This window comes from Salmo salar, chromosome 10, assembly GCF_965601325.2.
Source record: "Salmo salar chromosome 10, fSalSal1, whole genome shotgun sequence".
NCBI lineage: Eukaryota > Metazoa > Chordata > Actinopteri > Salmoniformes > Salmonidae > Salmo > Salmo salar.
This window is the reverse complement of record NC_138300.1, coordinates 6,291,857-6,307,011: the sequence shown is the minus strand read 5'-3', so window position 1 is coordinate 6,307,011 and position 15,155 is coordinate 6,291,857. Positions and strand designations below refer to the sequence as shown.

Here is a 15,155-nt window from a genome sequence, read left to right as displayed (position 1 = left end):
CCTTGTTTTGTTACCATCAACTGGGTAATACATGAAATAACATCGGACCATGCCTGAGGAATCCAGTAGAACCTCTTTTCACATCTAGAGGACATCCACCTCCAGGAAAAGTATAACAGATGCAGCATGTGTGCTAAATAGATTGGTGTTCATATCAACATACAGAAGACCCAAGTCATGTGCATTAATACACCATCAACACCTCCAATTATCATCAATGGACAGGCACTTGACATGTCGACAGCTTCACCTACCTTGGAAGCCTCATCAGCATCGACAACATAGCCAAAACAGAGATCAACACCCTATGCCAGAGGTGCATTCAGTAGACTCTGTCCCATCTTGAGCTCAAAAGTATATAGCCTCAAAACAAATATCTGTTTCTACAATAGCAATGTAAAGTCACTGCTTCTGTTTGGTTACAAGTGCTAGAGGGTGGTCAAAACGGAGATGAGCAAGGTTGAGGCCTTTCATAATGGTTGCCTCCGCAAGATCTCAAACATATTTTGGCCAAATAAGATCTCCAACGAAAACCTGCATTGGACGACGGGCTGCAAGAACATTGCCCTGGATATCAACGTATGCAGGTTCCATTGGCTTGGTCATGCGCTTAGGATGTCACAAGAAAGGATCATCAAAGTTGCCCTCAGATGGACACCAACCGGAAAGTGCAAGCAAGACAGGCCAAAAACTACATGGCGAAGGACAGTGGTGGCTGAGGTGGAAGAGATCGGTCTCTCACGGGACAGGGCCCAAGCTGTGGCCAAAGACAGACTAAGTAGAAGAAGAATATTGCTGTCTTATGATCCGCCGGGACGAAGAGGACTAAGTAAGTAAGTACAAACACATTTTGCCTTTGCATGATGGTTTTCAAATGAGTCTCATCATGATTAATGGTAATCTTATAGTCTTAATAATCTTAATTTTATTCTAATTATACTGAACAAAAATAAGAACGCAACGTGTAAAGTGTTGGTCCCATGTTTCATGAGCTGAAATAAAAGATCCCAGAAATTGCTTATTTCCCTCAAGTTTTGTGCAGAAATTTGTTTACACCCTTGTTAGTGAGCATTTCTCCTTTGCCAAGATAATCCATCCATCTGACAGGTGTGGCATATCAAGAAACTGGTTAAACAGCATGATCATTACACAGGTGCTGGGGACAATAAAAGGCCACTCTAAAATGTGCAACACAATGCCACAGTTGTCTCAAGTTTTTAGGTAGCGTGCAATTGGCATGCTGACTACAGGAATGTCGACCAGAGTTGTTGCCAATTTAATGTTAATTTCTTTACCATAAGCCGCCTCCAACTTTGTTTTAGAGAATTTGTCGGTACGTCCAACCGGCATCACAACCGCAGACCATGTGTAACCACGGCAGCCCAGGACCTCCACATCCAGCTTCTTCACCTGCAAGATAATTTGAGACCAGCCACCCGAACAACTGATGAAACTGAGGAGTATTTATGTCTGGAATAATGCCTTTTTATTTGGAAAAAAGAATTCTGATGAGCTGGGCCTGGCTCCCAAGTGGGTGGGCCTATGTCCTCCCTGCCCAGTCATATGAAATCCATAGATTAGGACCTAATTAATTTATTTCAATTGACTGATTTCCTTATATGAACTGTAACTCAGTAAATTGTTGAAAATGTTGCATGTTGCGTTTATATTTTTGTTCAGTGTAGTAATGAATCCTGTTCCCAAAAGGTTCCCACCTATTATTTTCCTTTTTCTGCCTTTGGATTCTTTGCTTAAAGTGTGGGCAGAGCTGCAAAGGCATTGCCTGCAATAGACTAGAGTCAACGTTGTGATAGTTGTCTGTTCATCGCCTAGCTTTATTAGATTAGTAGATGCTTTTTTAAAATGTCTTAAAACAGTGATTGCATCCACAATCGTTGTTTTCATAGCATGTTGGGAGTTAACGTAATCCAGTTTATTTGTTAGCCTATACAGTCAGATCTTTCTTTTCAACTCACAGTTCAGACCTGAATGTATTTGCAGATTGATTAGACCTGCTAAAGCATTAATTTTACTCAATAAAAATGTGGTAGTTGATTTGTTTATTTAACAGCTGTATTTTTTCTGTAGTAGTTAGTTACATTACTTTGATTTTGCCATTTTAACTCCAATTGAAATATGTTGTAGCGGTATTGTTAGAGAGAGGTAAATGCTATGCACCTGCTAATTATTGCAGGTCTTTATTTTCTACATAGATTTATTCTATTTATCAAACATGTTTATTTCAAAGAGTGTGTTGCCATGATTGTGCACTCCTTTTTCTTTGTACCTTTATTGATACAGAAAATGTATACAGAGAACAAGGTCAATGATGCCCTGTGTTTCAATGGTGCCCTGTGTTACAACAATCCAAACCGTTTAAAGAGATACAATTACATACAGAGCAGAAATGATATACATTTGTTATACAGTTGAATTTGGAAGTTAACATACACTTAGGTTGGAGTCATTAAAACTCGTTTTTCTGCCACTCCATACATTTCTTGTTAACAAACTATAGTTTTGGCAAGTCGGTTAGGACATCTACTTTGTTTATGACTCAAGTAATTTTTCCAACAATTGTTTACAGACAGATTACCTCACTTAAAACTCACTATATCACAATTCCAGTTGGTCAGAAGTTTACATACACTAAGTTGACTGTGCCTTTAAACAGCTTGGAAAATTCCAGAAAATGATGTCATGGGTTTAGAAGCTTCTGATAGGCTAATTGACATAATTTGAGTCAATTGGAGGTGTACCTGTGGATGTATTTCAAGGACTATCTTCAAACTTAGTGCCTCTTTGCTTGACATCATGGGAAAATTAAAAGAAATCAGCCAAGACCTCAGAAAAGAATGTGTATACCTCCACAAGTCTGGTTCATCATTGGGAGCAATTTTCAAACGCCTGAAGGTACCACGTTCATCTGTACAAACAAAAGTATAAACACCATGGGACCACGCAGCCGTCATACCGCCCACGAAGGAGTCACGTTCTGTCTCCTAGAGATGAATGTACTTTGGTGCGAAAAGTGCACATCAATCCTAGAACAACAGCAAAGGACCATGTGAAGATGCTGGAGGAAACAGGTACAAAAGTATCTATATCCACAATAAAACAAGTCCTATACCTACATAACCTGAAAGGCAGCTCAGCAAGGAAGATGGCACTGCTCCAAAACCACCATAAAAAAGCCAGACTACGGTTTGCAACTGCACATGGGGACAAAGATTGTACTTTTTGGAGAAATGTCCTCTGGTCTGATTAAACAAAAATATAACTGTTTGGCCATAATGGCCATTGTTATGTTTGGAGGAAAAAGGGGGAGGCTTGCAAGCCGAAGAATACCATCCCAACCGGGAAGTACGGGGGTGGCAGCATCATGTTGTGGGGGTGCTTTGCTGCAGGACGGACTGGTGCTCTTCACAAAATAGATGGAATCATGAGGGAGGAAAATGATGTGGATATATTGAAGCAACATCTCAAGGAATCAGTCAGAAAGTTAAAGCTTGGTCGCAAATGGGTCTTCCAAATAAACAATGACCCCAAGCATACTTCCAAAGTTGTGGTAAAATGGCTTAAGGACAACAAAGTCAAGGTATTGGAGTGGCCATCATAAAGCCCTGACCTCAATCCCATAGAAAATTTGAAAAAGAGTGTGTGAGCAAGGAGGCCTACAAACCTGACTCAGTTACACCAGCTCTGTCAGGAGGAATGGGCCAAAATTCACCCAACTTGTTGTGGGAAGCTTGTGGAAGGCTACCCGAAAAATTTGACCTAAGTTAAACAATTTAAAGGCAATGCCACCAAATACTAATTGAGTGTATGTAAACTTCTGACCCACTGGGAATGTGATGAAAGAAATAAAAGCTGAAATAAATAATTCTCTCTACTATTATTCTGACATTTCACATTCTTAAAATAAAGTGGTTATCCTAACTGACCTAAAACAGGGAATTTTTACGAGGAATAAATGTCAGGAATTGTGAAAAACTGAGTTGAAATGTATTTCGCTAAGGTGTATGTAAACTTCTTACTTCATCTGTATATTTATATTTGTTGTCTTATAAAATATGAATTATATGTAATTGCACACACAATTATTTGATCAATTGCAATTGGGGTAAACCAAAAGTTTCACCTTGACTCGTCTTTAGGATAAGATTTACGATGTGGGTTGAATCACTTTCTACACTTGAAATTCTTAATTGGAGAACATGCACAAACTTGTGTGTTTGTAATTTCAGGGAAGTAATATTGTTGGCAAGGATACAGCTTTGTACATGTTTTACTTTACTTAACATGTGCCTGGGTAGTGTTCATTAGGGCACGCAATGGAAATACATTTGCAACAGAGAAAAAAGTGGACAGGTTAGACCTCCCTGTTTCAGTTTGTTTTTCTTTCCGTTTTGTGCCTAATGAACACAACCCTGTAGATTGATCAGTATGTTGTGTTTGGTGGGACATTAATTATTGTTTTGTTATCACTGTGATTAAAGTGTTTTCGGGTAGCTTTGTGTTCCTTTTCATAGCTTTGCTTGCGGCTTCCTGCGTACTGTGCCCATGATGTTCCCTGAAGGATTGTCCAATGGCAGAAGAACCTTGAAGGAAAAGGCACTGCGTTAACTAGATATTCAACCCACAGTGAGCAACCAGTGGTGATGAAGTTGTTAAGTCATAGAAATGCTGCCAACTGTTGTAGTAATAGTTGTAACATCACACTTTTTAAAAAGTTTTCCCATATGCAATTTAGTGTAAAAAAAATTGAAATAGAGGAAGAACGCATAACAAATCAGTTTCTTTCAATCTCTTCCTTAAAGGTAGGTCAAGGAGAAGCATCGACTCGAAGCAACAGGCCATCTAAGTATCTCTCCGGTTGCAACTCACTTCATTGTTGTTGGTGAGACCCATTTTCGTCATATCGATGGTGAAATAATGTTGGTTAGGCATGACTATCTCAATCTCTTCAACCTGAAACAGACATACACAGTAACACTTAGTGTTTTGAAACAAGGGCCCGTATTCTTAAAGCATCTCTGAGTAGGAGTGCTGATCTTGGTTTCCCCTTTTTGATCATAATGATTGATATAGCATGGACAGGGGGAGAATCTGATCCCACATCAGCACTCCTACTCTGAGATTCTTTATGAATAGTTTTATTTATTTGCACCAAGGAAAAACAAGTGATAGACAATACCAATATTATTATTTTTTAAATACTTGTGCAGGTATGGTTGGAAGCCAAATAACAAAACCTAATAATTATACATGTATAAATGAATTGATCAGTAATCACGAAAAAAACAAACACTATTTGTTTTGTTTAAAAGTGTGTATGCATGTGTGCATGTGAGTGTGTGAGTGTGTGAGAGTTAGGCTATATACTGTCCCTAAACTAGAGGAAGAGGGCAGATAGGCTTTATCAGCATGCAGTTTGCCACTCTAGCTTCAGTCAGAGTCAGATTAAAGGGACTTTACAAGCCCAAATACAAAATTGACAGTGTTTTCAGACCTCAAAAGTAGCCTAATGTCAAGATGACAGATCCTTCGACATCAGTTGTGTAGATCTAGCTATATGCCTAAATAAACGGAAAAGATAAGCCCCACATATCTACAAATTACACAGTGCTTATATTTTCCATTTCATTTTTGATTGTGGCATATCGTTTACATTGCTATGATCTATGAAACAGATGACCTAGGACATGGATTTATCTCAACAGAACACTACTACTTTAAAGGTTTGAAAACATCAGACAAACTTTCATTTTGGAGTGGAATGTCCATCATGTTGGACATAAAGTGACTTCTTGTTTGTTCTGCGTGAACCTACCTCAGGCACCCTATCCAGGACTATGACCTGTGTGTCGTAGAGGGTTTTCTGCACAGAGGGAGAGTACTCTCCACGATCGTATGGGCCAGCAAACTTCTCAATTATTGTTTCCTTGACAGAGTTCCTGCAAAAAAGAGTAGAATATTGAATATTTCCCCTAGCTTATCAGTTTGTTCATTATTTCACAAGTTGGAGGCGTGCATGACCACTCAGTCATGGGTGAACAGGGAGCCCGCACCCTTGTGGGGCCCACGGTGTTGAGGATCAGTGAAGTGGAGGTGCTGTTTTCTACCTTCACCACCTGGGGTCTGCCCGTCAGAAAGTCCAGGACCCAGTTGCACAGGGCAGGGTTTAAACCCAGGGCCCCGAGCTCAATGATGAGCTTGGAGGGTACTATGGTGTTGAAGGCTGAGCTATAGTCAATGAACAGCATTCTGACGTAGGTATTCCACTTGTCCAAATGGGATAGGGCAGTGTGCAGTGCGATGGTGATTGCATCGTCTGTGGAACTATTGGGGCGGTAAGCAAATTGAAGTGGGTCTAGAGAGTACAGGAACAATGGTGGACATCTTGGAGCAAGTGCGGACAGCAGACTGGGAAAGGGAGAGATTGAATATGTCCGTTAAAAACTCCAGCATGCTAGTCTGCGCATGCTCTGAAAACGTGGCTAGGGATGCCATCTGGGCCGGCAGCCTTGCGAGGGTTAACACGCTTAAATGTCTTACTCACGTCGGCCACGGAGAATGAGAGCCCACAGTCCTTGGGAGCGGGCCAGGTAGGTGGCACTGTGTTATCCTCAAAGCGGGCGAAGAAATTAACACATTTTCTTGTTAAAATCCCCAACTACAGTAAATCAGGATATGTGGTTTCCAGTTTGCATAAAATCCCATGTAGTTCCTTGAGGGCCGTAGAGGTATCGGCTTGAGGAGGAATAAACACGGCTATGACTAAAACCGAAGAGAATTCTCTTGGGAGGTAATACGGTCAGCATTTGATTGTGAGGTATTCTAGGTTGGGTGAACAAAATAAATTGAGTTTCTGTATGTTATCACAATCACGCCATGAATAGTTAATCATGAAACATACACCACCACCTTTCTTCTTCCCAGAGAGTTCTTTATTCCTGTCTGCACAATGAACTGAGAACCCAGCTGGCTGTATTGACGGGGACAGTATTTCCCGAGAGTGCTATGATTCCGTGAAACAGAGTATGTTACAGTCCCTGATGTCTTTCTGGAAGGAGATCCTCACCCTGAGCTTGTCTACTTTATTGTCCAGAGACTGGCCATTAGCGAGTAATATACTCGGAAGTGGTGGATGGTGTGCACGCCTCCTGAATTGGACTAGAAGTCCACTCCAAATACTTCTTCTCCTCCGGTGGTGTCTTGGAGCAGCCTCTGGGGTAAGTTCAATTGCCCTGGGGGGTACAAACAAAGGATCCAATTCGGGAAAGTTGTATTCCTGGTCGCAATGCTGGTGAGTTACCGCCGCTCTGATATCCAAAAGTTATTTCCGGCTGTATGTAATAACACAAAAAAACTTTCTGAGCTAATAATGTACAAAAAATGTAAATACTGCAAAGTTGCTTAGGAGATAGAAGCAGAGATGCCATGTCTGTCGGCGCCACCTTACAGCTTACTTTTGTTTCAAAGTAGATTTGTTTAAGAGTACCAAGAATCCCTCTGTGTGATTTAGCCCACAGTAAAAGGTTAATCGACAGCTTTGTTTCCAACGTGTAAATGATATCCGTTTTACATATCACCGGTGTTTGGTCAAGAGTATTATGGGGCACTATGTACAGTATTAATGAACTGAACTGTTCTTTTACACAGGTCATTAGAATTACCATGCGCTGTCAAAGTCGACATTCTGGACCTTGTTGTAGCGCCACCTGGCGTAGACAGAGGTACAGAAACACCTGTCCTTGACCTCCTGTAGAGTGGTGAAGCGGTCTCGGAAGAAGCACTCGAAGCCAGACTGAGTGGTCTTCAGCACCTTCATGTTTTTCACGCCACTGTGAAGAATAGGGCTCTCTGTGGGGGAAGGTCACAGAGGTAAAGACCAGGGTTGTGTTCATTAGGGCAAACAACAAAAACATGTTTTAAAGCATTTTGCAATGTAAAATGAAAATCCCTGTTTCTAATTTTTATTTTATTTTCCAGGATTGAGTCTTTGAATGAAAAGATTGAGATAAAACTGTCCAGTTTGAGTGTATGTTGCAGCTCGTTCCAGTTGCTAGCTGCAGCGAACTGAAATGAGGAGCGACCCAGGGATGTGTGTGCTTTGGGGAGCTTTAACAGAATGTGACTGGCAGAACGGGTGTTGTATGTGGAGGATGAGGGCTGCAGTTGATATCTCAGATAGGGGGCGTGAGGCCTAAGAGGGTTTTATAAATAAGCGTCAACCAGTGGGTCTTGCGACGGGTATACAGAGATGGCCAGTTTACAGAGGAGTAGAGTGCAGTGACGTGACCTATAAGAAGCATTGGTGGCAAATCTGATGGCAGAATGGTAAAGAACATCTAGCCGCTCGAGAGCACCCTTACCTGCCGATCTATGAATTCTGATTAAATGAGTAGTAAGCAGACTGTGCACTGTGTTTTTTATAGTAATAATTATTATTATTTGAGGGGAGGGCCTATATTTGTCCTGTTACGCACAAGTATGTAATAGAAAGAAAAAAAACTGAGACACCCGCAGGAAGTGGGGCCACAACCAGGGTCACCATTGTCTAGTGTCCCTAGAGCAATTAGTGGCAAGTGCCTTGCACAAGGGCACAGCGACAGATTTTTCAACTTGTCAGCTTTGGGATTGTAACGACCTTTCAGTTCCTGGCCCAACGCTTTAACCTTGAGGCTACCTGCCGCCCCATTTAAGTGTTATTAAGGTTGTTTGGATGAGAATTTATCAAAATCCAATGGTAAGAGAGCAGAATACTTGGGAGTAAAAAAATAAACAATGCCTTTTTTTAATGCTAGTTATGCAATGGATACTTTCTGCCCCTAGATTAGGTTTGGATTTCAAGGGTTTTCTTTTCGCCGTGGACGGCAGCATGTTAAACCCTGTTGAATGAAATGGAGGATCACACTATTTCAAGGGTAGAATTAGAGGAAGAAAAAAAACATTCTGGGTGCTCACCACTATAAATTGCCCTTTACTTGGCAATGGTGAATAACTTCTTTTGTTTTCTGCATAACCTACGAACTACACAAAGTGAACATAAACCACCCCTTGATTTGCCTTGGAGTAATATGCCATCTGCTGGTTGATACAAAACACAACTATTTGCTAGGGTTCTTTAAAATGTATTTAGAGAATCAAATTCAACACTTTCACATTTTCAAATCGCATAACAGAAATGTCACATTACAGAAATAAAATATTTAAAATGAACAAAGGTCATTTTTCAATTTGCTAAGACATTGAAAACTGTAATTAAAACCTTTGTCGTATACACTTTAAAAAAAATGTGGTTACACCAAGGAACTGTAAAAGCTAAAATACCTTTCTCTAAAACATGCCTTTACTCTAAAAAACCCAGATCACTGCAATTGCGGATTATTTGTTCATTAAAACCATAAAATCTATTATTGAAGTTATAAAAGGCAACAATGGCCTGTAAATAAATCAGCTCCCGTTACTACCTCAACATAGCTGAAGAAAGGGGAACAGTCAGCATGACTAATTAGTATCTTTGGCACTTTAAACCACCACATACAACAAACCTGTGTATTCGCTCTAGACATCTTCATTTAGCAACTGGTTCCACCATTCTTTCCATGTTTTAGACTATAGCTGTCAAGGCTGAATAGCAGCAACCCTTCAATGTCTTTGTCATCATGGCCAATGACTCCACAAGTAATTAAAATACTGTAACTGCGTCCACAGGGAGGATTAAATAAGGCCTCCTCTTCTAGTCTATTTAGTGTTATCAGCACTCTTACGGTCTCTCAGTAAGTAGCTTCGTCCGTGTTGTCATCGCTGTCCCCTCCAAACTCCTCTCTGTTGTCAAAGTAAGACATGATGTAGTCAGTATCCTCTTCAAAGTCTTCCTCTGCCTGTTCGTCTTCCTCGTTTGTCTTCTTTTTCTCCCCGTCTTCCTCTTCCTCAGAGTTCGCCGCCTCTTCTTTCTTTTCGAGAGTCTCCAGCTTGGTGAGAATCTGCTCTTTTCCCACAAGAGGTTTCTTTGGCCGTTTAACTTGGGGTGGATGTCTTTTAGCCAGAGGCTTTCTTCACTTTAATGCAAAGCTCTTTAGGCAATCTGCTCCAGTCTGAGCTCCACTAGATGGCACTGTCCTTGGGCTCTCGGCTCTGGCGCTTATCAGAGTAGCGATCGACATCTCTTTTGGGAGCAGCCCGTCTGATGTAGAAAGGCAGGGTCTTGTTGGCGGCCCTCAGCTCCTGTTTCAGAGCCAGCATGTACTCCACCTCCTCTCCTGTCTGCAGGGGCACAGGCTGGACTGGCATGGGAAGGAAGAGGGGTGAGGGCTTAAAGGTGGTGGGGGGCATTCTGTCTCCCCTTCCTATGCCCAAGTTCTCCAGGTTGATGGTCAGGTTGACCCCTGCCTCTTCCAGCCATGGCGATGAGTCTGTAGCTTTGTTTACAGACAACTAGTAACTAGTCAGGTAGCTAGCACTCAATGACCACATGGAAGTCCATACAGAATAGGAAAGCTAGTTACAGTAGCTATAGCATTTCACCCTTGCCCTACTGACTGCTGTATGGGCTTGGGTTCTTGAGAGTTAATTTCACACATGATTACACAGCATTTTTTAGCAAGCAAAATATCTAGCTAGCTAGCTGTGATATTTGAACTGCCATCCATTGACCTCTCCAGAGCAGCATTGTGGTTGTTGTACAGCCAGCTACCTAGCTAGTAGTGGCTGGCATTCATGCTAGCTAGCTTAATTGGAGTAAAGGTTGTACCTCCCTGTTTTACTCAGTTTCAGAGAATTTTCTTCAGTTTGGTGCCTAATGAATATGACGTTGCTTTTAGGTTCACCACTCATCATTCAAAGTAAACCTTCATACATTTTAGCTTCATAGAGATTTTATAATAATTTGTTCATGTGCTAAAGGTAGATTCTGATGGTAAGATATCTTTCACAAAGCTGTGTTCTAGTATGTAAAGGAATGTTATTAGCTCACTAGTTCTATATGCTTGAAATAAGAAATTAAGGTACTGTGACATTTTCATTCAATCTTGAGTATGTCTGTGACAAATCAACTTTGTGTGTGTTTTGCTCACCATTAAGATTCTGTTCGACTTCACAGAAGCGGCAGGATTCAGGGCTGTAGATGAATGCATGTACATGCTCGACACCATTCTGTGCAAGAAAGACGAGCCTCATTTAAACGCATCACTATTAAATGTCACTTAATCCATGCATACTTTTACAGAGTATACACGGGGCTCACATCCAAAAGTGTATCTATATCATAGACGTCATTCCAAACAACTTCCTTCTCCCCTCGAAAAGTGTCCCTGCAGAGCTGAAGGGACTGAAGTGTTGGCGGTATGGTGATATCGCAACCTATTTCACACCCCAATAGACTAAATGTTGATTGCACCCTATTTCTTCACCTATCTAGACCCTTAAGATGTATGAGGGCAAGTCGTCAAAGAAAGGCTTTGTGTTTTGTGTTTTGAATCCAGCCTTATTCTACTGTACCTTCTCCAGTCTCCTCCATGGTGCCTCCTCAATCTTCACGTTTACTCTGGTCACATGTTTGAAAGCTGTCAGGAAATGTTTGCTGATGTCCATGGCGAACTGCTCTATGGTCAAAACCTAAACAAAACACAAACTTACTATCACTGAGGTTTCCTGTATTAAAGTCAGTTGGAAAGACATAAATATATGAAATTAAATTTTGCCTATCTTTCCATTTCAAGTGAGACTGATGCATTTTTGTTGAATTTACACAACAGAGTATGAGAAATGCTAGCATGGTGGAACCTCTTAGAAAGATTAGCGCTGCAATCAGGCTGGTTCCAGGTTAGAGAAATGCACTCACCTTGATATTAGACCACCTTTAGGAGTGTCTAACAAACTGATATTGAAGTGAACTATATCACTAAGACATTTTGGCTATCCATTCCATTTGCAGTGCTTTCATTCATTCAGCATTCTGCCATCTACTTTTCAGATGATCATAGCTGTCTTCCCAAACCTTTAAACTCTTTCTATGTATCTGGTGTGAGTGCACAACCACGTACTCCCTTCAGCTTAGCCAGTGCATGGACAGTGTTCTTGACAGTGTCAGTAGGGATGATGTCCGAGTTGTCACCGGTCAAGTAGTCCTTGCGGGATTTGAGGGTGAGCTCCACATTAGCCGTCAGCTCAGTGATGTAGTGGTGAGTTCCCTCTCGTCTGATATACAGCACCTTGACCAGATTCTTGCCATAGCCGGTCCGCACAAACTCCACATTCTACAGAAATGTCAGAACATTGGGGTTGGTTGCACAAAGTGCTGTGACAGTGATAATGATAATTATACATTTAATTGATATACCGCTTTTCATTACAAGAAGAATCTCAAAGATGCTTTTAAAACAAAAATGAAGTTGATAGTTCATATTCAGTAGACATTGTAACCAATGTTCCCTCAAAACATTTTTGGCACTGAGAAAATTTCAGGTCTGCTGAGCGGAAACTTGATAAAAATCTGTGCAACTTCCGACGCGCATTTACTGTGAACACTGAGGCTGTACTCGCTTTAGGTCACAGCCAAGTAGGCTGCTGTGACTATTTGATCATAATGTAGACCCACCAAAGTGGCCTTCCATCAAAGACTTTTCAAAAAAACATGCAGGGCTTGACATTAACCTGTCTATCCACTTGTCCTACAGACAAGGTGACTGAAAATGTTGTGTTGTTTGATACAAGAAACCACTCTACGAAATAAAAATCATTTTTATTACCTAACCATTATTAGAGAGAAACAGCCAAATTATGCTACCCCCTGCTTATTGGCTACTTAGCTTATTCAAGACCGTCTGAAAATACAACACTTTAAGACATATAAAAAGCTCTTTACCTGATTTGCTTTTCAAAGATGGCTAGAAATGCACACATGTTGTGATACTGTAGGAAGAAACCACTTCCCCATTGTTGACTAGAAATTAGCTATAACTGGGCTAATAACTCAGTAACTAGCAAAGAATATGAACAAATGTGCACAAGTGGCTACAAAGTGCAATAAACACAGTCCAATTCAAAGTGAATGGCACAGATCCATATATGGCAATGACTACTGCAGCTCTGATTGGTTATGGCATGCTGGTCTGTGTAGAGTATGGGCCTGAGTCAGGCCTGTCATTGCAATAAAATTGTACTCCAATGCGCACAGCTACAAGAAAATGTCTTGCATAGTTTGTTTTGCATACTAAGTCGTGCATAGGTCATTTTGTTTTGGTTTGTTACATTGAAAGTGGCTAATATTGCATTGATTCGAGCATCCTTCCCACAGTAGAGTGAAAGGGGAGAACTCTAGAAAGTTGAGTGAAGTTCAAGCTCTTGCTTCTTTGTGCTGGTTGATATTTCTTCTGTGTGGCAGTCCAAGGGGAGCTGTGCAGCTTAGAGGGAACATTGATTGATCTGATATTTGTGGCATATCAACATGTTATACTGTATTCCGTTATATTGGGCCGGACACTCAATAAATGTTATTCCATTACTGTTAGGTTCTAATTCTCAAAGTAAAAACTCGACAGACACTATGAAAGCCTAAACCAAGTTTATTCTTCCCAGAGGTTCAACACAGCTGCATTAGACAAAGACATATTCACACAAGCACTGATATTTAATCCTTTCTCCTATGCTGTCTCCTCCTACACATCTGAACAGCCAATGCATCTCTGTTGCTAGACAGATCCTTAGTGATATCTGTTCTTCCTCACTTCATCTGACCTGACCTCTACCCCAAAGTGCTCACTCCTCCCCAACTCAAGGCTGTCATGGTGATTGGTACCAGACTGTGTCTCTTCAACACCCAGAGGATCCCTGATGGCTAACAATAACATATCCTGACATAATGTAAATATTATACTTTACCCTCTCTCCCTCAGTGACATGAGTAATTATATTTCATATTCTCAGAACCCAACACTACTAAATAGTATATTATAGACTAAAGAAACCATATAGACCAGGAGTAGGCAACGCTGGTCCTGGAGTGCCGCAGGCACTTCATGCTCTTGATTTAACTACCTGGAAGACCGGGTGTGTTGAATTTAGGCAATCACTGAACTGATCAAATAACTCAGTTGGTCAGGTGTGGTGCCCAGTTGGAACAAAATCCTGCAGTACCTGCGCCACTCCAGGGACAGGGTTGCTTGTATAGACAGTAGAAAGCAATCATAGACAGTAAGAGCTATTTGCACATGAAAATGTTATGGAATGCACCTTTAATACAAATTCCATGAATTATGACAATTATTTAAGGCTTGGTAAAAGTTTAATGGATTTAAGTTGGGGATTAACAAATAGTTTTTTATGTTGAAAGTAACCACCCTATTGTCAGACAGAGAAAGCGGTTTGGCTCAATGGTCATTGACCCCACACAACAAATACTTAGTAGAATAAATCTAATGGGCCAATGTTAACAAGACAACATGAATTGCAAACTAGACTCAAGACATACAAACCTAAAAAATAAAAAGTTCTGTACCTGAGTTGAGGTAGTTGCCATGGTGTCTGTGCCTCCTCCAGTCTCCTGATGTACTGTAGTGTCCTTGTCTGCAGCAAGAGTGGAATTTGGCTATGATCTAGGATTTTGTAAAGAGGGTGGTCTTACCTGTTGTCATTTTAGCAGTTACGCAAGTAACTGTCAGTTGACAAATGTTGTCATATCTTTCAATTATCAACCTGTATATTTATTTCTTTGATAACCTGTGGATCAGAATTCTGATAGTTCTCAAGATTATGTTGAGAATTATGTCAATTTGTTTTTACTAGAAAAGGAATGTTTCAATCAGGAACAATACATGCTTACATCAGATATAGTGCCTTCAGAATGTACTCACACCCCTTGACTTTTTCCACATTTTGTTGTGTTACAAAGTAGGATTAAAATGTATTTAATAGTAATTTTTTTGTCAACGATCTACACAAAATATTCTGTCCATGTAGTGTAAAAATTCTAACATTTGTAAAAAAATATATAATTACAAATAAAACACTAATGTATCTTGATGACATAAGTATTCAACCCCCTGAGTCAGTGATACAGCTGTGAGTCTTTCTGCGTAAGTCTTGTTTGAAATGACACATTTTTTGGGCATATCTGATTAGAATATTTTATTTTTCACTGCAGTCTGAGC

General features: G+C 40.6%; 1 protein-coding gene and 1 pseudogene across 1 annotated transcript; both read right to left on the bottom strand.

Moving 5' to 3' along the window:
- Positions 1-2,045: 2,045 nt before the first annotated feature.
- uox (urate oxidase) lies at positions 2,046-14,661 on the bottom strand. Its single transcript, XM_014215638.3, has 8 exons — positions 14,504-14,661; positions 12,051-12,263; positions 11,506-11,622; positions 11,082-11,160; positions 7,680-7,866; positions 5,834-5,957; positions 4,888-4,971; positions 2,046-4,601 (listed from the first exon to the last, which is right to left on the bottom strand). Exons 1-8 carry the CDS (start codon positions 14,522-14,524, stop codon positions 4,527-4,529), a joined length of 900 nt encoding a protein of 299 aa, XP_014071113.1. The 5' UTR covers positions 14,525-14,661; the 3' UTR covers positions 2,046-4,526.
- Positions 7,873-11,074, bottom strand: LOC106613440 (DNA-directed RNA polymerase III subunit RPC7-like pseudogene; annotated as a pseudogene).
- Positions 14,662-15,155: the final 494 nt, after the last annotated feature.

What these genes read in the sequence shown, in the direction of transcription:
- uox (XM_014215638.3), bottom strand. Translation starts at nt 14,524, where the DNA reads ATGGCAACTACCTCAACTCAG. An exon ending in AGTCGAACAGAATCTTAATG is followed by an intron (nt 7,867 to 11,081) that starts GTGAGCAAAACA and finishes CTTCCCCCACAG; the next exon opens with AGAGCCCTATTCTTCACAGT. An exon ending in GTCGACTTTGACAGCGCATG is followed by an intron (nt 5,958 to 7,679) that starts GTAATTCTAATG and finishes TCTTTTTTGCAG; the next exon opens with GAACTCTGTCAAGGAAACAA.